Genomic DNA, 24,497 nt, shown 5'->3' with positions numbered 1-24,497 from the left:
CCACGCGAACATGTGCTCTACTCGTCGGAGCTTCACAAACACGCTCGCGTGGAGAACCCATCCGGTCCAAATCCATATCCAGCCTACCTTCTGTCCGTCCGTGGGATTGGCTAATCCACCGCGTGCGTTTCCAGACCGGGCTTAACTCCTGCAGGCGAGCACGTGGCGGCCTCGTGCATAGCACAGCACGGACCCCACACGCGCTGCCGTGCAAACCCAGCACAGTTCCCAAAACATCTACGGCCGTTACTCGGCCTTTGTCCACTGTCAGGCACCGTCGTCGCCGCACTCTCGCGCATAAACTTCCCCGTGCCACGACGCTCACACACCTCGCCATGACACTCACACCGGGGCATGCGGCGACCGCCATCTCCCTCACATACAGCGCTCTCACACACGGCCGTTCACTCACGCTTGCCCTTTCACTCGCACATGTGGTTCCACTCACACACGGCCTTTCACTTGCACAGGGGGCTTCACTCACACACACCTTTTCACTCACGCTCGCCATTTCACTTGCACACGCTGTCTGTTCCACACACGGTGCTTCATCCACACACGGTGTGCTGGGAGGCACGCACCTCGGCTCACTCGCAACCTTGCACACCATTCCACTCACACACGCGGTTCCTCTCACACAACGCCTTTCACCCACGCTATGCGTGTTTCAGCCCACATTTTGCCACACTCGTGAACACACATACAGGAACAATCACACTGGGGATTTGTGCTACAAGGGGTTCCGGGGACTTCACACCCCCCAAGCTCCACGTGCACCCGTCGACACCACTCGCCCCCCCCCCCTCAACCTCGCAAAGCTCGACCGGACCCACCTGGTCGTGATCCGCTTCAAGGGGGAATATTCCCTCCCCTCATCCCTGAAGGAAGCTATCCGGCTGCTGGCACCTGGTCACGACACATTCCTCGAGCTCCCCATCATCGTCCTCCACTACCTCCATGTGTGTGTGCTCGTCTTTCACCCCGTCTTTATCGTGTAGTCTCTACTCGACAGTTTCCATCTCCCGCGTCTCAGTTAATTATTTTTACTTCCGCGTCTCCCTTGTTTCTACGCGTCTCGTACACGTCTCCGTCACCCCATTTAATTTCCCCCTCTGTGTCGCCGTCACTTTCTCTTTCACGACTCTCGCCCAACATGTCTCCCACATTAATCTGTCCTCCACTGCGGGGCAGACACAGTCCACACTCCCCCTCAGCTCGTTCGCTCCAGCACGTGGCGCCGCCACCTTGTGCTCCACTGCCCGCGTTTCGCCGTGCGCAATTGCCACGTTTGCCTTTTGCCCCGCCTGGAGATTCAAGCCCATGCTTTGCGTTTCACCCTGCAGTGTTCGCATATTCGCATCCAATTTGTCGTTAATTCGTTCTCTCCACGCATTTGTTTTTATTTCATTTGTGTTTGTTTCCATTTTGTTATTCATTTCGTTGTTCATTTCTTTCATCATCAGTAAAAACTTTTCCCCCAATCAGCAGAATTCAGCCGCCACCGACAACGCCGAATCTCCTCGGTCGGTCGCGGCCTCGCTGGGTACCGGGGAGGGATTTTGACGAAGGGGGGGGGGGTGTCAAAAGCCGCGGCCACCGCCGCTGCGCCCATTTCGGGTTCTGGGTTTGGTTGTGGGGGATGTTCAACCTGCATATCAATGTCCTGCACGGGAATCTCATCCTGGGCCATGGATTCTAACATTTTAAAATCCATACCTAGTCCCTCCTGCTCCCGTTCGCCTTGAAACGCCATCTTGCTTTTCGGAACAATTTAAAAGCCCACAATTTAATGGGAACCGAGGGTCGCTCCACACACCCTTGGTCCGATTCCCATTAATTTAGTTGGAGGCGGGATGGATTTGAATCCCACACTCCTGAACACCAGTCTTACGAATCTACGCTCGCCCGGCGTGCGAACGACCGCTTTAGCCAATGGCAGCCGCATGCCCACCGGAGGAGCAATTCAGTCGTGACTTCCCGGAACAACGCCGAGAACCACTCACGGGTGTGCCTTCAACGCACACCATGGCCCAGTCCGTATTCTACCCACGCGCGACAGGGTCAATCGCCGAATATCGATATACCTAAGTATTCGCGTAGGTAACCTACCGAGGGACCGTACCTCGGCGAAGGCCTGTTTGGACACGAACCGCTTAAGCGGTTCGTTCCGTTCTGGGATAACCGAGCAGGTATTATCGCCAGACCTCGCCGGACCCGATTCTATTAATTATCGGTATTCAAAAACCAACTAGTCTTCCGAAAAACAATATGTCACTTCAATGGGGGAAAATGACACGACGAACGGGGTACATTTAAACAAGCACATTTATTATACAAGCACATATGCAGTCAGGAATGCAAAACACGCATGCAGTTGCTTTAGGAAGACTGCGGGACGGGACAAAGACACGAGCAAGGCGAAAACACTACAACCGACTGTTGTTTTACCATGTACATTTACTTAACAACAGTTCTACTTCACGGGACACAGCGCCACAACATTCACTCAAAAGAAAAGCAAGGAAAAGACCCCCTCATGGACAAGGGAGTCAGACTGGGCCCGTGGGCCTTTATAACGTGGCGCTTTGATGACCGAAAGGGCCCCACGAGACCGTTGCAGGTTACCTGCACCCTCATGGTGCCTTGCTGGGGAAAGTCGCGACGTCCCGTCCCCACGGCAGCGAGCGTAGCCGTGGTTGCGCCCAGGCCTTGCCAAGCGGCAGGCGAGCTCTCTCCGGCTCTCCCCACATGCACGCGCAGGTTCGCGCGACACAGCAGCGCTGCGCCTCCAGCCCGTGTCTCCTTTGCGATGCCCGGACCTCCACCGACCGACCGCTCCAAGCTCCTGACTCGGACACGAGCCCAGATCTTCACGCAGCTCCGGCAGAAGCAGCACAGCTCCTTCCGCGTCGTCCAACGGCAGCAACAACACCAGCAACGACAGAGAGAGTTCTTTCCACCAGCACAAGCAGCAGCAGCAGCTCCCCCTCGCGATTCTCCTCAGCACGAGCAGCAGCAACAAAAACAGCAACTCCAGAGAGAGTTCTTTCCACCAGCACAAGCAGCAGCAGCAGCTCCACCTCGTGATTCTCCTCAGCACGAGCAGCAGCAACAGCAACTCCAGAGAGAGAGCGAATGCTCCGTGCGCGCTTTTTATTACTCACGCCCCGCCCCTCCGCTCTCGCCCCGCCCTCCTTCCAGAACATGCGGGAAACTTCCAGAACATGCAGGAAACTTCTCGAAGGAAGCGTTTTCCCGCCAAATTAGGGACGCGCGCTGCCACGGTAGTTCTCTTTGTCCCTTGCAGGGTGATTGTGTGAAGAGGTTGGTCCAAAATAACGATAGTAAACAATAACGGCGAACTCAAAGATCACAGCCCTGTCCACATGGATAATTCCCATTAAATAATGGTGGGGAAATCTAGCTGAACACAGACTTATCGGCATAACTAACTAAGGACCTTTATGGTGTTCTGCGAATTTCCACAGCCGTAACAATATACATGTCAACCTCCTTGCTCTTCTCGCCCAAAAAAAGCTAGAAATCTTGTCAGTGAATAAAAAGTTGAGCGATTAAAAAGGTGTGTTATGGGGTATCCTAGTTTTAAAGTTATGGTTTATAGCAACAATATTATTCTATCAACATCGTCCCAATAATCAGCAGACATTGGACACACTGGTCAAGCAAACTCAAATGACTCAAACTTTGATTGTTTGATCAAGAGCCATGTACCATGAATTATGAAAAACCACGAACCATCAGGATTACAGTTTGAACACCTTCATCACTTCTGTCACTTAAATATAACCCTTGTACATATTTCCCCACTTTTGGTTCTTCACAGGCAAAGGTTATTTCATACTTTTTCATCATCCCTAATATTTAAGCCAAAATATTTTAAGACCAGTATTTTTGCAACATTTGTAATAAGGATTCCATTTTCAAAATATCAAAGGATAAAACTGCTGAAAAAGAAATAGGTAAATAAAACCTTAACAATTTGCACTTTATTGCTTTAAATAAGAGGTGTGTGTGTGTGAAGCAATTATGACTTACCAATTCTGGCTTCTTGTCTGGCTGGTTCCACACAGTGTGTACTTGGGGAGGTACACGTTTCAGAATTGAAAGCCTTCCCATCGTTCAGCACGGTGAAGGGAGACGATTCAAATGCACTTAGCTGCTGTGTCTCATAATTCTCTTTCCTGTGCAGGAGACAGAGATGATGATGATATTTCCCATTCTTTTGTTAATAATGTCCAATAAAACACTCAGCAATGATGACTTTCCTAACAAATTAATGTTTTATTGAAACAACAGTGCAATTCCTGATAATTCAAAGTGATGTGGTTGAAAAATGTGAAGAGAAAATAATTACCCCACACACGCAAAGCAAAAAGCGGGGTTAAGCAATTGGTTAATGTCCATCCATTCGTCCGTCTGTCTGTCGACAAGCATCAGTTTTTGATCGAGGAACAATTTATTTACATTGAATGTTACATTTTGAACACAAATAGGAAAACGAATCTATTGCTTCGCAGTTCTTTGTCTGAATTAGTTTCAATCGCACGTGCACAGAGAGAAGATAATTTTTTTTACAGTGTGTGCCTGTCTGGCAGTCAAACAAAATTGAAAATCATTCCAAATAGGAAACTTACTCTTTTTAAGGATGTCATAAAGGACACAAACAACAGGCACTAATAACTAATTTAACATATTAGCTAGGGTGATGTAATATGCACTGCATCAACAGCGGTAAATTCCTGAATTAATTAATTTATACCACTTTTATAATCTCTAATTTATATCAATTGAATTATATACTTGGACACAGTAGAACACAAATCACCTTCTTTGCACTGTCAAAACCCTTCCGTTGAGTAGTACTTGGACAAGCCGGTAGGCGGACATGGGTAGTCGAACAAGTCGAATTTAGTCGTTTTTCAGCCGTTACGAGCCAACAAAAGCGTCCATAGCAATGGTTCTTTCTCACACATAACTAGGACATACCATGAACCTATCATACCAGTTTCATGTATGCCTGACTCATAGTCTCTGAGATATAACGAACTTCGTTTTTTTATTATTTTCGACCAGGGTTCATTCAAAGTCTATCTTCTCCGACAGTTTTCATAGGATCCGGCTGGAAATTTTTGACAATATGGCTGAATTTACTGCCCACAGTTGCTCGTGGCCCGATTTCTGATTTTCAGGAAAAAAATTTTTTGAGATTTTTTGGAAAATTTCAAAGGTCCGTTGCTAGGCAATGGATGGGTCCATAGCAACGGTTCTCATTTGCACACAACTAGGTCATGGTATGAACCTACCAACCAAGTTTCCTCGAAATCGCCATTGTATTAACGGAGCACTGGACCGAACAGACATACATACATACAGACAGACAGACATATCGACGGAAATACTGATAATAAGGGTAGACTAGATTGACTACCCAACATGTAAAATAAGGTGGTGTATGAGGGTGATGTATAAGACTGCTTCAATAGCGCTAAACTTCCGGAACTTTCACGATCTTTAAAATCATTATTGTATTTAAATTGAAGTATCTACATGAACACTGCATGGGGTAGTGTTCTATGAATTCTCTAATTATCTTATCTGGAATTTAAATTCCAGATAAGGTATTGTCATCGCGCACCGTCTGTCCATCTCCGATTTCGACTTCTCTGGCCAAACCGCTCGTTCCAAATAGGAATTGTAAAGCTCGTTCTAGTCAAATGATTAAGTCGGTAAAAATGGCCGACTTAGTAAAGTCCTTCAAAAATATTCTTCTCCAGACCCACCAGTCAGAATGCTACCAAATTTGGGTTACAACATTCGGCCACGGTGGGGACATTAAGTTTCCGAAGTCATGCTGATCACGTGACCAGAAGTGTGTCAAAATGGCCAATAGTCAATTTTTGGTAAAATCGCGTAAAATCCTTCAAAAATCTTCTTTTCCAGACACACCAGTCAGAATGCTACCAGATTTGGGTTCCAACATTAGGACACGGTCCTGATGATAAATTGCAGAAGCCATGTTGATTACGTGACAGGACGTGTGTCAAAATGCTGGTCCCGCAAATTCCTTCGAAGATCTTCTTCTCCTGATCCAGCAGTCAGAATGCTACCAAAGTTGGGTTATAACATTAGGGCAGGGCCCAGATAAGCTACAGGTCCAGTGGTCCTATTTTTCTCTTGGTTGCTCATTTGTAATTCTTTCCATCCATCATTTATAAGTTCTTCTTTAAAGCTAGAAGGATACATAGGCCTTCTCTTTGATATCCAGTTCAGTTCTAGCTTATTTTTATAGCTTATCTGGAATTGGAATTCCAGATACAGTATTGTCATCGTGCACTGTCCGTCTGTCAGTCCATCCATCCACCCGTCTCTTATTTCGACTTCTCTTGCCAAACCGCTGGGCTGATCCAGCTGAAAAATTTGGCAGCAGGGTTCCACTCCTTACTGGTAACAGGGATTGCAAAGCTTGTTCCGTTCACGTGACTCAAAGTAGGTCAAAATGGCGGTTAATAGTAAACTCTTTCAAAAATATTCTTCCCCAGGCCCACCAATAAGAATGCTACCCAATTTGTGTTACAACATTAGGCCAGGGCCCAAATAATCTACATGTTCAGTGGTCCTATTTTTTGATTGATTTGATGTTCCATACTTCTTACAGAGTGTCAGTGTTGGTAAAACAGTTTCTTGACAAGGACTATATTGGGTGGTTTGCCAGCATTGCTTGTCCATGATTTTTTTTATTTCATAGAAATCACCCCAAGCAAGGCATAAAGCCACTCCAGGTAAGGGGCTAAGAGAGAAAAGGAAGAGGAAAAACTGGCAAAACCTTCACCTCATCCTGAAACAAGGAAACCTCTTCACAGGACCACTGTGCAGTAGGAGGTAACTAGGCCAGGCAGAAAAATTAATTGGGTGTTTTTTAGGAGACACCATCTCCATACTGGATGGCAATTGGCTCCTGAAGGGAGCTCATCTGCCCTTTGTCAGGTGTTTTTCGCCCTGTCAGGGTGTCACAGTCACCCTCCTCACTAGCAAAGCCAGTGAGGCGTGTCGGTCTCGTAGCGGACAATCCGACCATGCGGCAGGTAGCACGAGGTTACCAGTGTTACCAGTGGCAGTCCCAAAAGACTGGCCTGACGATGAAATTCATATCAATGTGATGTATCCTTTTAAATGCTGAGTGTCAACCAAAGAAGAAGCACCTACCAATTTTTAAATCTTTGGTACGACTCGGCCGGGGTTTGAACCACCATCCTCCCAGACTCAGAGAAGGCATTCTAACCATTACACAACTGAGTCTGGTATGAAAAAAGTAAACAGGCCAATCAATAGGTAAATGAGCAAACTCAATTACACAAATGACAATTAACTGGACAATTAACCCAACGCCACACAGTCGAGATATTGGCGTTTCACAGTCGATTAATCGACCAGCCGGCTTCGGAGTTATCCGGAGCGACGGCCTATAAATTCTGGGGAGTCTGGTGGGAGACGGCGTAAACTTCCCCACCTAACGGTCGTTCTCGCCACCGACCCCCGGCCCACAACAATATATTTCAACTAGAACAGCAGTCGGCAGAGTGCATACATCTGCTTGGCTGAACAGTTTAGGTTTTGTATTACACCGATAGGCTGGATCTGCATCCAGACCTTAAACAAAAACTAATCGGCTTTTTATTGTCACCTACCCAACCCATCCACCAAGTTTTATCATAATCCATCTACAACTTGAAATATCATGCTATATATAGTTTTTGGCCCCATCTTTCAATGGTGAAGAATCTCCTTTAAAAATCTCAGATCCAGATCCAGATTCAGATCTTCACTAAAATCTCATCAATTTGTCTGTCACACACCCAAATCTGTCCACAACTTTTTGAGATATCCTACTCACAGACAGACAAACAGACAAACAAATTGGGGTGAAAACATAACCTCCATCCATCTATGGTGGTGGAGGTAATAACAATTACTCGGCATTTCAATTATGTGCACGCACCATACGCTAAACTGTACGATATTAGCTATTTTTCATGTTGGATTTATTTCAATACATTCGAGACTCATTTAAGCGTTTCCAGCCATTAAAAAAGCAGGATGAAAGGCAAGGATGTACGTGACTTTCTAAAATCAATAATAACCTCAGCACGATGGTGTATGGGGCCATTCAGGTATCACGCAATGTATTTTCCAGCAATTTCAAACACTCTTCCTACGACAATCCAAAACGTAGTGCCAAAAATGCCACTCCCCCACCCAATAATTACCTAACACTTTCTGATATAATCCTTCCACTCATTTGCACCACTGGGCTAAGCCGCTCCCTTCCCTGCGCACTTTGAATTGCATAATGTCTGAATGGCCCCTGTATGCAATATGCTATGTCAAAACATACTGGATACGAAGGTATTCTTGAGTCTTCTTTTTCCAATGTGCAGGAAACCCATTTTTAAATAATCTTCTCATCTCACATGAAAATAAACCTGAAATGCCATGTTGAAACAGAAAAGCAATCAAAACAGGTTCTGCAACACCATTTATAAAGCATTATGAACAATTATACACCTTCACAACACATAAACTACCCCCAACTAAATGAGAAATGACACCTACCCTTTTTACCTGTTTGTGAATAAAGCCTTTTTTTGTTTCATTGTATAATAAATTGCTCATGTTATAAATGTAACCAGCTCATTCTGTCTTTTCCTCCATTGGTCCAGCATGGTCCGCACGTTAGTTTAGCCAGGAAGTTCTGTCCCACTAATTTGCTCTTGTTTGCCAGTGCACACTTACTGTATCACTCGGCAGTCATCTGGGTGTGCACTGAGGACACAAGACCCCCCCTTGGTTGGACTCAAGACCCCCATCAATGGACTCTGAAGCTATGGAAAACCCTCTTCATCTCTTTGTTGATGACTCCACCCTCTGCCGTACCATTTGTCATCCCTCAGACCGGCAAGCAGCAGCTTCTTCGCTCTCTGCAGATCTGGATAAAATCACAAACTGGTCCAACACATGGAGCATGTCTTGCAATCCTGACAAATCTCCCACTCTCACTATGTCTCTCTGAAAGGACCGTCTGGAACCCCCCCCACCCCTCCCCCCAACTACCTTCTCAACATTCCTCTTGAAGAAGTACTTTGATTCAAGCTTTCTGGGTCTCACTATCTGCCATGATCTTTCCTGGGAAAGCCACATTTCCAGCTGGACTCCAAAGCCAGTTGCCGACTGGGCATCATCCAGTGTGTAAATTCCTTCCTTGGCACACCTTAATTGCTGACCATGTACAAAGCTTTCATCCGCAGCCTGGTGGAGGACTGCTCTCCCCTCTGGGGTGGTACTCCCACCTCACACCTAGCTTGACTTCACGCTATGAAACAAAGGCATTTAGGATCATTGGTATCTCCCGCGATGAAGCTGAGTCTTTGGGTCTCTCACTCTTTCACCATAGGCAGGTCGGTGGTCTTTCTGTTTTCCATAGTCTCCTCTCCGACCTCGCCCCCTCCCAACTCTCCCTCACACACACTACTCTGTCTGAGATATGCCCCCCCTTCCCCGCCCATATTTCTGCAGGGTGCTCAAGGACCTCCAGCTCTTCTGGGGAATCTACCAAAATCAAGAATTAAAGCTCCTTGCTCACCTGCACCCACCCATTCATTCCTCTTTTTTCCCACCTCTGGAACAAACTCCCACAATCTCTTCAATCCCACTCTTCCCTCTAAGTCTTCAAAACAGCTGCTCACCACCATCTCTTATCTTCCCCCATTCAAAACCATGATATTTTCTACCCCGTTAATCCACCCATGCCTGGTGTTGGCTGAATGGTTAGGGTGGCAGGCTTTGGATCCTAGGGTCCTGAGTTCAAAACCTGCTTTGTCCATTGAATTAATACCAGGTGAGGTTGACTCAGCCTGTCATCCTTGTGAGGTCGGCAAAATGAGTACCAGCTTCCTGGATTGATTGAGCCATTCGAGTATCCTGCGTTGGAGTGGTGACCTGTCCAGGATTGTGCCCAATAGCCCAGGAGACTGCTTCGGCACAACTAATGCTCTGTACAGAGTATGGTGCCAATGGATTTGGATTTGGATTCCACCCCATACCCACCTCCTTCAAATTCCCTGCTTTCCTTCCTGAAAGTCCCTGTTGTGTGCATCTTGTTGACTCCTTGTATACTGCCCCATCCCTCTCCCTTCCACAGATCTCCAAATGTGTCTGCTCCCTACTGTATTGTGCTTCCCTCTCCCACCCCTCTCGTTTCCTGCTCCCTTTGTTATAGGATATACGAGCCTCGATAATGTATATACAAAAAAAACAACATAAAAAAATCAAATGCAGGTGAGCGACCTGAGACAATGGGAACTTTGAAAGCTCTTCCTGGCTGCGGGGAGAGGGGTTCGGACCTGTCCCTTGGGTCTTCGCTGTCTTTTCCCCAGAATTATTTTCATTTCATGTGTAACACCTCGAGGGACCTTGAGCAATGTGATGCATGTGTACTATATAGGATCCCTTTGAAAGCTCTTCCCTGCCACAGGAGAAAGGAGGTGGGAGGAGAGGAGGGAGAGTGGGGAGAGGAGAGAGGGAGCGGAGAGGAGAGGAGAGAGGGGGGGGTTAAGTAGTCGCTACTTTAAAAACTTTTGAAACACTATATATGACCCCTTTGAAAGCTCTTCCTGGAGAGGTGGATGGAGGTGGGAGTGAGTGGAAGGGAAAGAGAGAGTGGGGGGGGGAAGGGGAGAGTAGGGGGAGGAGGGAGAGTTCAGAGTGGGGTGGAGGGGATGGTCAGGTGGGGGATTGGAGAGTGGGTGTGGAAGGGATGGTGGGAAGGGGGAGAGGAGAGAGTGGGAGTGGAGAGGGGAGGGGAGGAGAGAGTGGGGGTGGAGGGGGAGGGGGAGGAGAGAGTGGGGGTGGAGGAGGGAGGGGGAGGAGAGTGGGGTGGAGGGGATGGTCAGGGGGGGATAAGAGAAAGTGCGGGTGGAAGGGATGGTGAAGGGGGGGGAGGAGAGAGTGGGGGTGAAGGGGGAAAGACGGAGGGGGGGAGAGTTTTTGTGTTGAAGTCACATTGTACAATACAGTACATGGAAATTCCATGGGCCCTGATAGTATATTATAATCTGGGAAGGAAACAGCAAACCACCCAGCATAACCCTGGCCAAGAAACTGCTTTGACAGTACTGAACCTTCCTTCGGAGAGAGCACCAGACTATGAATATCATTATTAATTATTATTATTTAATATTATATGATATTTGTATCAAATTGGTGTATAACCTTGGTCTCTCTCTATCAACTGAGGCTGAGTCAACCTCCTGGTGTATTAATTCAGCGGCCAACGGGGCTTGAACTCAGGACCCTAGGACCCCAAGCAGCCACCCTAACCACTAAGCCAACACCAGGCTAAGAACCTTGCGAAAAGTGTGGACCTCATTCACTTTTGTATCTTGATGTCAAAAACATTTTTTTTTCCAAATCAAATGACTTCTGAAGCAAAAAAAGTCAAGTAAAATTAAAACAAGGATGAGGATCACAAGCAAACTTATACCTTCAGTGTATGCACGACTGCAGTTCAGTGGCCCATCCAAGATGTATATCGCATTGGAAGTAGTTCTGAGCTTCCGAGCTGTCAATCGCCTTGTGATAATGCCCGTGTGCCAGTCCTGGTCTGGAGGATCATTCCTGGCCATGAGTAAAACAACACTGTGTAAGCATAACATAGCAAAACAAATAAGCAATAGCTAATAACTTTATGCAGGCTGACAAAGTATTGTTACGTATGTAGAGGTGGGGGTGGGGGGGAGGGGTGGGTAGACATTACCTGAGAACAGAGAGGGATGTATAGAGTAGTATGGTCCGTGTACGTGCAGTTAGCCCATCTCGATGTGATTAAGTCGGGAACAGATAGCTTAAGGATTGTCTTGTTTGAATGTGTATCGTATGGAGGATGGTGCGTGGAAATAATTAATTAGGGATTAAGAAGAAGACAATCGTACATGCAACTCCCTTGTAATGTCCCAATGGATAAGGCACCCGAGATGAGGCCGAAACAAAGAGAGTGGGCCGGAGCTTGGATCCCCACGAGAGCGAGGGGAGGAGGTTTTCGTTACCTCCTGAGGGGCAAAGCCTTGGATCGCCTCCCGAGAGGTGGAGCCTTGGATCACCTCTCGAGGGGCGGAGTTTGTATTTCGGAGAGGGCAGTCTTTTGCGGATCTCTCGCGAGAGCCAGAAGTTGAAGAGTTGTCTTTGAGGAAAGTGGAGTTGGGTGTGAAGCGAGGGAGAGAAGATGAACCAGGGACAAAGAATGGTTGCTCTGTCCATGCTGCCTGCCTGCATTCTCGTGTTCCTGCCTTCGCCCTGTATCTGCTTCGTCATCCATGGTTCCTGCTCATGTGTCTTCGTCGCCCAGCCCGCGTGCCTTTGCCTCTCCTGCCTGTCTCATCACATCGCCTGCTTGCACACCAGCAGTTAAGGTTTTTTCTTGTTTCCCATCCCTGTTTGTGCTCGACTCCGATGTTCATAGTCTCATTGTATGGAATTATTTATCAGATTCCCATGTTCCCCCTTTCTTCCTTTCCCAAACCCGCCGTCATACTCCTGCGTTGTGATTCCATCATCCCCTGGTTCTTTTTATTTCTTTAATTTGTGAAATAACCTGGTGTTGGCTTAGTGGTTAGGGTGGCTGGCTTGAGATCCTAAGGTCCTGAGTTTGAGCCCCGTTGGCTGCTGAATTAGCACCAGGGGGTTGACTTAGCCTGTCATCCTTCCAAGGTCGGCAAAATGAGTACCAGTGTACTGGTCCCGGTGTATGCCCCGGTTAGAATAGGTGTACCATATCCCTCCCTGTGTGTCATAAGAGGCGACCAGGGTTGTCGTCAGGAAGGGCATCCGGTCATAAAACATTTCCTCAAGAAAAGCTGACCTCTGCTCAGCAGGGGAAAATGTCTGTAAAAACGGCTGTTGTTGTTGTTGTTGTTGTTGTTGTGGTTGGTTTGTGAAATAAACCCATTGGTTTGAATAAAGTTAAGAGCTTCGTGTGCTTCTTGCGATTCCCGTGCGCGCAAAGCCGTCATTGTTCGAACGCAGTCCAACGCAGTAAAACCCAGTTCGATCCATCCGTCCAGCATCGGTCTTAATCAGCGTAGACACGGCAGTATATCATACTTCTCATGACAACCCCCATTATGATGGATCACACTGCAGTGTTACATGAGAATATTATGTTCTCGATTTGTGGGGGCAGCTCGTCCGGGGAACGGACATCAACAATTATCACATGTTTTTGCCTGGTTAGTCTTAATCAGCCCAGAGAAGATGACCCACCACTGGCTCTCCACACCAGTCGAACCATGATGTTTACGGAAAACCCCCTTCATTTCAGTTGGACCAAGAACCATGTACCACAACGGCTATTGCTGCATGGATCCTGAGCAGCAGGATGTATCTACCACCACTATACTTGTGAGAATTACGTACTCATTTCAGTAGAAATTAGTAAGGAGGGAGATCTGCCTTGACAACCTGCACAAAGGCAAAAGAGTACATTTAATGTTCAGAGATATCCGTTCATCTGCAGGAGAGGGTATGGAGAATCTTGGACAGTTAATTATGATTGCATGTCTTTGATCAATTGTTTCATTAACACCACAGGGGAAAGGTTGATCCCTAAACCAAGAGGCACTCCCCCACCCCCACTGGGTGAAAAAGCAAAGAAAGAAGATAACAAAATGTAATAATTTAATAAGATCTAGAGTCTCAATTGATTCATGACTTTAATTATTGCAAAACATTTGATAGACATCGGGAACACACTGCTGCGGAGGCCGTTCCAAAGAGAGGCAGTACAGGGGAATAAGGAGGAGGCATGACAATTGGTGTGGAGGGAAGGGAGGGTAATGCAGAAAGGGTGACAAGAAGAAGCTAGATGATGATACCAATAGTGAAGAGGAGGGAAAAAAACAGTTTGCCAGAGCATTCACTGTGGTAGTAGCAGAATAAGATGTGCAGGAAAGTGACTGCTCGATGGTGGGCCAAAGGTGGGAGATGGCTCTTCAAAGTAGGATCATTAATCAGTCCGACAGCCTTGGCTTGGACGTGATCCATAATGCCGATTGACTGACGGAGGAATGCCGCCACAAGCAGAGGAGCAGTACAGTAAACCTTCAATATCATGCGGGTTATGTTCCTGGAGCAGGAAGCGGGTAAGAGGAGCGGGATTCAGTGATCGGAAAAGCAGCATTGGCTTTACGACGAAGTCGCTTGCAGCATTGAACTCACCAGCTAGCAGATCTTTCCTGCTTGGACAGGAAGGTATTCGTCTGGGTGGAAATGTAAATGCGTGTGCAAATCGTGTTACAAGCACCACTCTTGTTTTTTGGAAAGTACTGCATGATACCGAAGGATTGAAATAAAAATGTATTCCAATTTTTTGATGCTAGGGGAATCATATATATAAGATCTTGATGATGTCATTTTCATCCAAATTCTTGGTATATTAGTGAAACGATCACAATGTTAGCCTCATTCTTGTTTTGACATAATTTTAGGCAGATGATTATTTATCTGCATATTGATGACAGAACACCTGGGGAAGATGTGCTGTGTACTTTTTGGTGCTTGTCATGCTTAATTAACTTTGTTAATTGCTTCATTGAAAACTAAGAATGGCGCTAACTCGGACAGTTTTGAAGATACAGACTAGTTTCTTGATTCATTGTAAAAGCCTAGGTGACCTCATGTTTTTTTTCTATAATATACATGCGTTTGTGACACCTAATGAACATTGTTAATGAGCTAATTGAAAACTAAGAATGGCTATAACTTGAAAACAGAGAATTTTAGGCATGTAGTTCGAGTAGAGTTGTATCGGAAGTCATACACAAGCTTTCATTTGATATGGTCAGCAATGTCCTTGAACAAACGAGTTCAAGGTCATGCATTATAAACCCCCTATAACTTGTTCAAAGCTAAGCTTAGTCATACTTCGCAAACATTTTTTTAAAGGGAGTTCATGATAAATTATGTATTCTGGAACTACTTTTAATTTTAAACCTGCAACCTCATTATTATAGTTATGTTTTTTGTTTTTATTCTTTTTTAGGAATGCAGGATATGGAATCTGAGATGGAATCACTCAACATGAAAAAGCGATGAGTAGCTACTGATTTCTCCTTGTCTATTTTGTGTCAAACGAAAACTTCCAGACCTGTGGTAAAGAAGCCGAGCTTAGTGATATGGTGACACGCAGAATATGGTGATACTTCTGTAACTGAATTTACATAGCGAATTGCACTTGATCAAATTTTGACCAAATTTAAATCAGTGCTGATCAAATTTTGGGCAGTGGTGGCTTTTATCACAGGCACTGTTACACAGACTTTGATGACGCTGAGAAATGAGATCGTGCTTCGACTCGATACAATGAAGCTGCGAGCCGGGGAGCGTCGTCAATTACCAAGAGGCAGCCAGGTCGGCCATCAAATTCTTCACAAGGTGACATCAGCACCAGTGGAATGGAGAGACAGCTACGTTCTCAGTCAGTGGCATATGATCGTGATCTCTGCATAATTTGCCAATCAGCTGGAGGCTACTGCAGAACAGTAGAATTTTTGGAGATTGGACAGTTCATGTTTCATGTAGCAGAAAAGTTAGAAGACAAGTCTTTCTTCCGATGCTTCAACACAATAATAAGTGCAGGTGATGCCATTGCAAATAAAGTCAAGTATCACCTTCAGTGCTAGTCGACATGTAAATGACTTGCAACGAACTTCAAAACAGATTCTTCAGCAGATGATGAGTGCTTTGCACAGGTCATTTCAGACATTGAGCTTGTTAACATTGTAGAACTTGAACTCATTGACCCAGCACACAAAATGCTTGACATGAACAGTGTTAACACAACCTACCAAATTCCTTTGTTTGAAAATGGAATAACTGAAGCAGATATGAAACCTAATTATAAGTGTTACCTGAAAGACTTCATCTCCAGAAATATTACCAATGCTAAGTTTGGTATAACGTCACTAAGAGGTTGATACACTGCTTATCCTCTGTGGGATTGATGTTGCAAAAAAAGATCCCTTTCAGGAACTTGTCATTTGTTCTCCAGATACCAATGTCTTCTTGGAGCCTGGTGTTGGCTTAGTGGTTAGCGTGGCGGCTTGGGATCCCAGGATCCTGAGTTCAAGCCCCGTTGGCTGCTGAATTAACACCAGGGGGTTGACTCAGCCTGTCATCCATCTGAGGTCGGCGAAGTGAGTACCAGTGTACTGGTGCCGGTGTATGCCCCGGTTAGAATAGGTGTACCATATTCCTGTGTGTCGTAAGAGGCGACCAGGGTTGGCGTCAGGAAGGGCATCCGGCCATAAAAAAAACATTGCCTCAAGAAAAAGCCTAACCCCTGCAAAGCAGGGGAAAATGGCTGTAAAAACGGTCATTTTATATTTATATACCAATGTCTTCTTGATGCTGGTCTTCTTCTACAAAAGCCTTTGTAGTCACACCTTGTTCTGCACTGGTAAAGGAAGTAATATTCATGATATTGATGCAGGTTCTGCATATGAAGCCCTCAGGGAAGAGAGATGCTGCCCTTCTTGGATTTCACAGTTTCTCCGGATGCGACCAAAATGCCAGGTTTTATGGGAAGTCCAAACTTTCACGTTGGAAGACATTTATGAACTGTCCTGCCAAAGTACTGAGTGCATTCAGTGAACCTGGATGGGATGCTGATATAATTTCGGACTCCATCACAGATGGTCCAAGTTTGTGTATTCTTAATCTCTACCGCCAGTCTTGACCAAAGAATAGAACTGTTATACCTGCACTTCGATGGCATATGTATATGAAATCACAAGTCGAGGTATAACGAAATCACAAGTAGAGACAGATTATGGGCTCTGTGATATGAAATCACAGGAAGAGGCCAAGTTGCTTCCACCGACTCCAGCAGCACTTGCATTCAAAATCAAAACAAATCACTGAGTTGCAAAAATTTGGTGCAACTCAGATGTGACAACTCCAGTCATTCCAGACCCAGAAGGTTTTGGCTGGAGGATCAATGGTGATGTGTTTCATGCCATTATGACAGATTAGCTTACAGTGAAAGTGGCTGTCGCCAAGTTAAGCTTCTGTAAATGCAAGACAGGCTGCAAAACCCTTCAATGAAAATGTTTAAAGAACAATTTAACTTGAAAGGAGATGTGCTTTTGTGAAGTTTGTGAGAACGACGACAATACACAGGAAGAACCGTTTGTTCCAGATGATGACGAATCAGATGAAGATGATGATGATGATGATGCCTTGAAGAACTGACAATTAAAAAAAATTGCCAACAGTTTATTCTCAATTAATTTACATAGAACTTATTTAAGTATGAGAGAGTGGCGAATTACATAGAACAAAAAACAAAAAAAAATCATTGGAAAATGAAAATGAACTATTTTTTGATCTGAGGCTTTGGAAACACGATCAGGTTTTGTGCGATTCGAGACAGATTATTATGGGCTCTACCTAAATTGCAGATCACAACAAGTATCTGTAATGTATTCCCAGGTATGTATGCATATATATTGTTGTGGTTACCAAATTCGCAAACCACCATTCAGGTCCCTTAGGTGAGGTATCTCGGTAAGTACATGTGTAGTTAGGCCCAAACCCGTTGTCTAGTGGGAATACATGTCATTTATGCGTGCTGCGACTCTTCAGAATAGCCGTTTTTCTTTTGCTATCTTTATTTTGGACCAACCGCCATGATTACCACCACAACCACAACATCAACCACCAACCACAACGCCGCTTCACCACAACCGCCACGACCTTCCCGTCACACCTCGCAACCGTCGCATCGCCACCGTTCTTGCTCCGCTGTGGGTACCGGTGTTGGACTCGTGCAGGGCGCGCGCCGAACAGCGTGTACAAAATCACGGATTTTGTGCTTCAAAAACGGATCAAAAACGACACACGCCCACTTTTTGCCGTCCAATCGGTGAGCGAGGGGCGAATTGGCCCCGCCCCCAGGGCGATCGATATATGCAAATTTATGGATCAAAAAGCCTTCACGCCCACTTTTTCTCGGGCCAATGGGGAGCGAGGTGAAAGGTCGAAGGGAGGGGGTCAAAGATGAGAGGGCGAAGCTACGGGGCGGATAAAAGGACCGTGTTCGTCAGTCCAGAGAGTCGAGAGGCGGAGAGTAGGAGAGTAGGAGAGTCGAGAGGCGGAGAGTAGGATAGTCCAGAGGCGGAGAGTAGGAGAGTCCAGAGGCGGAGAGTAGGAGAGTCGAGAGGCGGAGAGTAGGAGAGTAGGAGAGTCGGAAACAGAGAGTCAAGACTTCGCGGGCGGTGGAGTTGGCAAGAAGGAGCTGGTCGTCGTGTGCGTTGGAGTCGGAACGGAGGGGACGGAGCTGTGGAAAGGCAGCGACACCAGACGAGGGGGTGCTCGCGTCGGGAGCTGCACCCCAGGGAGGCCGACAGCGCGACCTGGCCGAGGTGGAGACGCTCGTCGCGGGATAATAAAAATCCTCTATACCCCGAGCATCAGCAACCCCCTCCTGTTTCCCCCCGCGCTGAGATAGTGCGACCAAGGGGGCCCCTTTCCCACCCCCTACCAGACACTGTCCGCGAGGCCCGCGGAGTTGAGGCACCATCGCCGCTCCGCGTCTCATCACCAGACAGGTAGGCGCGACCCGGTCTCGGCCTCAGGCCCGCCTCATCCTTGAGGGTATTCTTTTCCTTGGTTTTGGGTATGTGTTGTCGGCGCCGTCTGTGAAGTAGAATTGTATAAGTGTTGCCGTGTGCTCGGTAGTCGGTATTAGCTCTGCATTGTGTTTTCGCTTTTACATTTGCTTTTTGTGTAAATTACATTGTGTCTTTTCTGTGTGCATTTGGTGGAATTGTATATGTGTGCTCCCGTGTGCCGCGAATAAATGTGCTTTGTGTTGAACTGTTTCCCGCTTCGCTTCGTCTTTTCCTCTATTGAATCCCCATCTTGCTTCACGTAAAGGGTTGGTAGTGGGCTGAATACGCCCGATAATTAATCGAACCGTCGAGGTCGACGATAACACCGCTCGGTTATTCTGATAGTACGGAACGGGTCGCTTAAGTGGCCCGTGTCCGAAGTCGACCTGCGGCGAGGTGCGATCGCCCGGTCTACCCTCCGCGTGGGTACTTAGGTAGGTCGAATTTGGCGAGCAACCCTATCCCACGCGGGGGCTGATTGGCTCGATCGCGGTGAGACCGAAAGGTCCACCCGTGACTGGTTCCCGGCGTTAGTCCGAGAGGGTCACGACTGGATTGTCCGTCCGGTGGGCGACGTGCCGCGATTCGAGTTACGGGGCCGTCAGCACACCGGCGGGCGCGGAATCCGCAACAATATATATATATATATATATATATGCAGTTTTGATGTAGATAGTGTGGTGTATGGGCGTGGAGTGCTGTGGGGGAGGGAGTGCTTATGATAATAGTCACGTGGTTAGGGGTTCATACATCTTGACTCGCCCGCTTGAGGCTCTGAGTGGTGTACATCCGAGCATGCAATAAAGCAGAGTTACTACTACACTCTCACTCTCCGTGTCTCACTGAACCTCGGACACTACAGTTGGCTGACGAGGATGGTTGATAATCGAGTCACGGCGCACGAACAGGTGCCCGTTTTCGGCGGAGACGACTTCAAATTGTTTTCGGAACAATTGGGGTGCTATTTCCACGCGAATGATGTGGACAACGAGAGCAAACAAGTCGATCTTTCTCGCCTCGCTATCAATCAACGCCTCACTCGCCTATCAACGGAACATTATCGACTGCTGAGTGATTTGGTGGCGCCGGACAAGCCCAGTGAGGACGCGCTGTCGTTTCAGGACATTGTGCAGAAGATGAAAGTACACATGGCGCCGGAGAAGTCATTACAGCTAGCTCGATACCAGTTCGATCACCTCACGAAAGGTACGGAGGAGCGCGTCGCGGATTTCGTCGCGCGAGTGAAGCATTCTTCCGTGGCCTGCAAGTTCACGGCGGGGGAGCGTCCAGCTAGACTCAAAGATAGCTTTATTTCCGGGTTACAGGATGCAAAAATGGTTTCGGCGATTCTACGGCTGAGGGGTGACGACATTACATTCAACTCAGCAGTCGAAACTGCTACAGCTGTCGAGCAGACTCTCGGAGATATCCGAGCCATCGCCGGCCAGAGCATGACGGGTGATCCGAGCTGGAGCATGACAGGTGATCCACGCGATGGCCCAAGCGCCCCACGCACGACCTTCAGTGCGGGCCGGGGCCAGACGTCGCAGCGCGGCCGCGCGGGCGGCGAGGTGAGCACATAGGGGTGTTGGGGTGTTGGGGTGTTGGGGGTGTGGAGGTCAACACCTGCGGCGGGTGTGCCCGTATAAGAACACCGTGTGTTTGCATTGTCGCAAGGTGGGACATCTGAAGCGTGTGTGTCGAATAGCGTTGGCCACCGTTAAGGTCATGGATAGCGAGGTGTGGGACGACCCGAGCGACCTGGAGCGCGACCTGCAGCCTGGGCATAGCGACCCCGGCGGCCCGGAGCAGAACATGCAGCCGATGATGAGCCTGTTTTCAATTGGTCCGGCGGTGACAAGACCGATGACAGTGGAAATTGAGGTGAACAAGACGCCGATCATGTTTCAGATTGATACTGGTGCGGCTGTATCGATCATGGGCGAACAGACCGCGCGTTGGCTCGACGGCCTGAAGCTTATCAGGTCAAACCTCACGTTGTACATGTACACCAACGAAAAGATAACGCCAGTCGGGATGGCAGAAGTGTCGGTGGTCTACCAAGGCCAGGTCACCGCGCTTCCGTTACATGTGGTGCGGGGGAGGGGGCCGGCGCTCCTTGGCTGGGAATGGCTGACCCGCATCAGGCTAGACTGGACGGCGCCAGCCATTCACCTTGTACCAACCGTTCCATGCCGATTAGAAGATCGGTTGGAAAAGGTGCTTCAGAAGAATCAGGATTTGTTTTGCAACAAGCGTGAACACCTCAAGGGCATACAGGCAAAGCTTTTGAGATAGGAGGGAGTGGTGCCTCCCTTGGAGCCCGAGTGCAAGGTGCCGTGCGCGGAGGGCCACGGGAAGCATGCCAACTGCAACGGTCTCTCGCGCTTGCTGTGCACGGAGGGCTACGGGAAGCATGCCAACTGCGATGGTCTCTCGCGCTTGCCACGCACGGAGGGCCACGGGAAGCATGCCAACTGCGACGGTCTCTCGCGCTTGCCGTGCGCGGATGGCCATGGGTAGCATGCCAACTTCGACGGTCTCTCGCGCTTGCCTTGCGCGGAGGGTCCAACTTCGTCTGAGTCAGCCGACCAGGTTGATGTGTTTGCACTGAGCCAGGTCCAGGGCGGGCCGGTCACGGCCAAACGGGTCGCGGTGGAATAGGCTCAGGATCCAGTTCACGCCCGTGTCGTTCAGGTGATTTCAACGGGGGATTGGAGCGATCTGCCTTCGACGGTGGAATCGGCTTGTGATACAGTACTCGCCCGTGTCGTTCAGGCGATTTCAACGGGGAATTGGAGCGAGCTGCCTTCAATGTGGGGAATGAGAATGGTGATTCCCCCAAAGTTCAGATGACGTTGTCCTCCTCGACGTTCAGACGAGAAGCTGCTTGCGAGTCACCTCGGTATCGTTTACCCCGAGAATCGTGCGCGCAGCCTGTTTTGTTATTTCATTATCGTTTTGTGTTTTATTCTCGCAGCATTGCAGTGACCTGTCGCCGTGGATGCATCAGGACATGTGGCTGTTCGCGGACAGGGCCGAGCAAGGAGTCCATGTGGATTCTGCTGGTCCTGTTAAAGGCAGAATGTTGTTGATTGTGATCGATGCGTTCTCTCAATGGCCGACGGTTGTGGTGATGCTGGGTACATCGGTGGGCATGGCGGCAGAGGAGCTGCGGACGGTCTTTGTGAATAAAGGAATACCAGAGATTCTGGTTTATGATAACGATCCGCAGTTCCTCGCAGATGTGTTTAATAGTTTTGTGCCCCGGACGGGCAGGCGAGATCATTGCTTAAATTGTTCGCGTAAAGGAAAGTTTGCATCTGCGCAGATGGGGATTAATGTATCACCATGTGGAAATGTTGTACGTTCGGTCACCGGGGTGCGCGGTTTTGGTGTGGGACAGCGGCGTGTGGAACAAATGCATGATCGCTGTTCTGTGTCACCCCCCCCCCCCGGTACCGGGTGACATGGAGCCCCCGCTTCTGATGTCGCCGTGGCCTGACGTTGTATCGCCAAGGCCAGACGTGCCGGCGCCCACGGGGCAAGCGGACTCGGGGTGTTTACCTGATTCAGTCCTACCCGAGGGAGGCGAGCTCGCTTGTCGGCCGGGGTGGGAGCGCTTGATGTTGCAATTGGGGGCAAGTCCGTCGAGGGTGTCACCTCGACCTAGTCAGGAGGCGTCTGAGCCTGGACCGTCTGGCAGCGCTGGCCGCCCAGGGCGGATCTGGAGACGACCGCAGTACTTGGAGGGTTTTGCTTGATTAATGTCATTTTGTCACTAGTGGATCTTTGTGTCATTTAGTGTCATAGTGTCCATGATTTTTGATTAGTGTCATTTTGTCGTTTATAATTATAATTGTCATTTTATAATCATAATTTTAGGAGGGAGGAGTGTGGTGTATGGGCGGGAAGTGCTTATGATAATAGTCACGTGGTTAGGGGTTCATATATCTTGACTCGCCCGCTAGAGGCTCTGAGTAGTGTACATCCGAGCACGCAATAAAGCAGAGTTGCTACTACACTCTCACTCTCCATGTCTCACTGCACCTCGGACACTACAGATAACTAAAAATTAAAAAATTAAAAAAGTAAACCAACCATTGGCCCTTGAAGCAACATTTTAAGATTTGGAGCGAGAATGAAATCATATAGATTTGGTCTGTAATTTATACTCCTGGCACATTAAAAAAAAGTGGAATACTCTTTTTTTTCTTTATTTTTTACAGTATTTATGAATATTTTCCAAAATAGCAAGTGATGCTTGAAACAAGACTTGCATACGTGATGGTCACATACGACATTTAGGCCAGCACGAGATGGCAACCAGTTTCAGAATAATCCGATGTCGCCGGACTTAAAAACCAGCTCTGGCATAAATCCCTTCGCCTCATTTAGTTCCATGAGCTGCAGTGGGTAGTTTTTCACAGCATCATCGTCTGATGATGCTGCTTCCCTGACTAATTTTGCATGACAGAGGCCAAATCTTCTTTTGAATTTCTCAAACCAGCCTTTGCTGGTGTGGAACTTGTGGGTAGCCATGGTTGAACTGGAGCCTTTGGCCCAGGTGCCTCAATGAAACGGTAAATCCGCAATGGTTTTTGCCGAATCACCAGTATACTCAAAGTCACTTTTTTCTGTGTTTGGTCCTCGATACAAACATTAAGCGCTTTTTCCATTTTTTCAATATGAGCATCACGGAACTGGAATGACGCTTTGCGGAGCGCTGGCGGCAACAATTGCATGGATATTTGACTCACTTTCACGGATACACCACACAATGGATTCATTGATCCCATAATGGTGGCTCACAGATGTCGCACTTTCACCTCTTGACAACCTTCCGAGCAACTCAATTTTTTCGCACAATGTTATAACCTTTCTCTGCATTTTGGCAAAACTAATTTGGTAAATCTTTATAAATTTGGGCTCATTAAAAACTGTGCATGAAACAACAAAAAGCTCATAATGGGAAGTCATTTTACACGAAGATGCAAACAATGACTCATTTTAGCTCAAAAACCGCGATTGGCTGAAATGAAATCCCTTGATAACTAAATCTGAAACACAATAGGTTTCCCACAATTGGTAGAAACCCACGATATTCAAACCCAAGATATTTGAAGGTTAACTGTATTCCATAACCAGTCTGACTTCAGTGAAAAGCTGATGGGAGTTGAAATACTTGCAAACTCTGACGCTCAGACACCAAGTTTTTTGCAGTCAGATTTGGTGATATTGAGGATGTGAGGCTGCCAGGAAAGATTACTGGAGATGGTGATACCGAGGATATTTATAGACGAGGACTGCTGGAGTTGAGAGTTGCGCAAAGAGAGGTGGCTGTGTTGATCTTGCTGGATACAAGAAGGGTTTCAGTCTTGGACTGATTGAAGGAGACAAGGTTGTCGAAGCACCATTGTAGGATGAGATTGAGATTACGACTGATGACTGATGGAGGGAACAGTTGAGAGTCGATTGGCAGCAAGACAGGGAGGAGGTGGACTGGGACTTACAATGGGTGGAGGAGTGGAGGGTGGAGTCGTCAGCAAAGGAATGGACATGCTTGCTAATTGCTGTAAGGTTATTGATGAAAATAAGAAAAGGGAGGTGTGGGTGGGGGTTGAGATGACAGAACCTTGAAGGACACCAGAATTAATATGGCACGGGTCAGAAAGTCAGAGAGTGCACCATCAACTCAAGTAGGGATGGATTATAATCCTGGATTATAATCCTTTCTCGCTGGATAATTATCCAGCG

At 47.5% G+C, this 24,497-nt stretch overlaps 1 protein-coding gene across 3 annotated transcripts in view; it reads right to left on the bottom strand.

Moving 5' to 3' along the window:
* Positions 1-24,497, bottom strand: part of MIS18BP1 (MIS18 binding protein 1) — a 184,037-nt gene that overhangs the window by 128,877 nt on the left and 30,663 nt on the right. For all 3 annotated transcript variants that reach the window (XM_085884325.1, XM_085884342.1, XM_085884332.1), the window contains 3 exons: positions 11,558-11,691; positions 8,414-8,501; positions 4,057-4,202 (listed from right to left, as the gene is read on the bottom strand). In XM_085884325.1, the coding sequence (XP_085740451.1) occupies positions 4,057-4,202; positions 8,414-8,501; positions 11,558-11,691 (368 nt within the window). The remainder of the gene's footprint in view (positions 1-4,056; positions 4,203-8,413; positions 8,502-11,557; positions 11,692-24,497) is intronic.

This window comes from Eptatretus burgeri, chromosome 1 (assembly GCF_056783735.1).
Source record: "Eptatretus burgeri isolate ZD-2024b chromosome 1, Ebu_testis_v1, whole genome shotgun sequence".
In the NCBI taxonomy this organism is placed as follows: Eukaryota; Metazoa; Chordata; class Myxini; order Myxiniformes; family Myxinidae; genus Eptatretus; species Eptatretus burgeri.
Note: the sequence above shows the minus strand (reverse complement) of the source record. Positions and strands in the feature narration are given on the sequence as shown.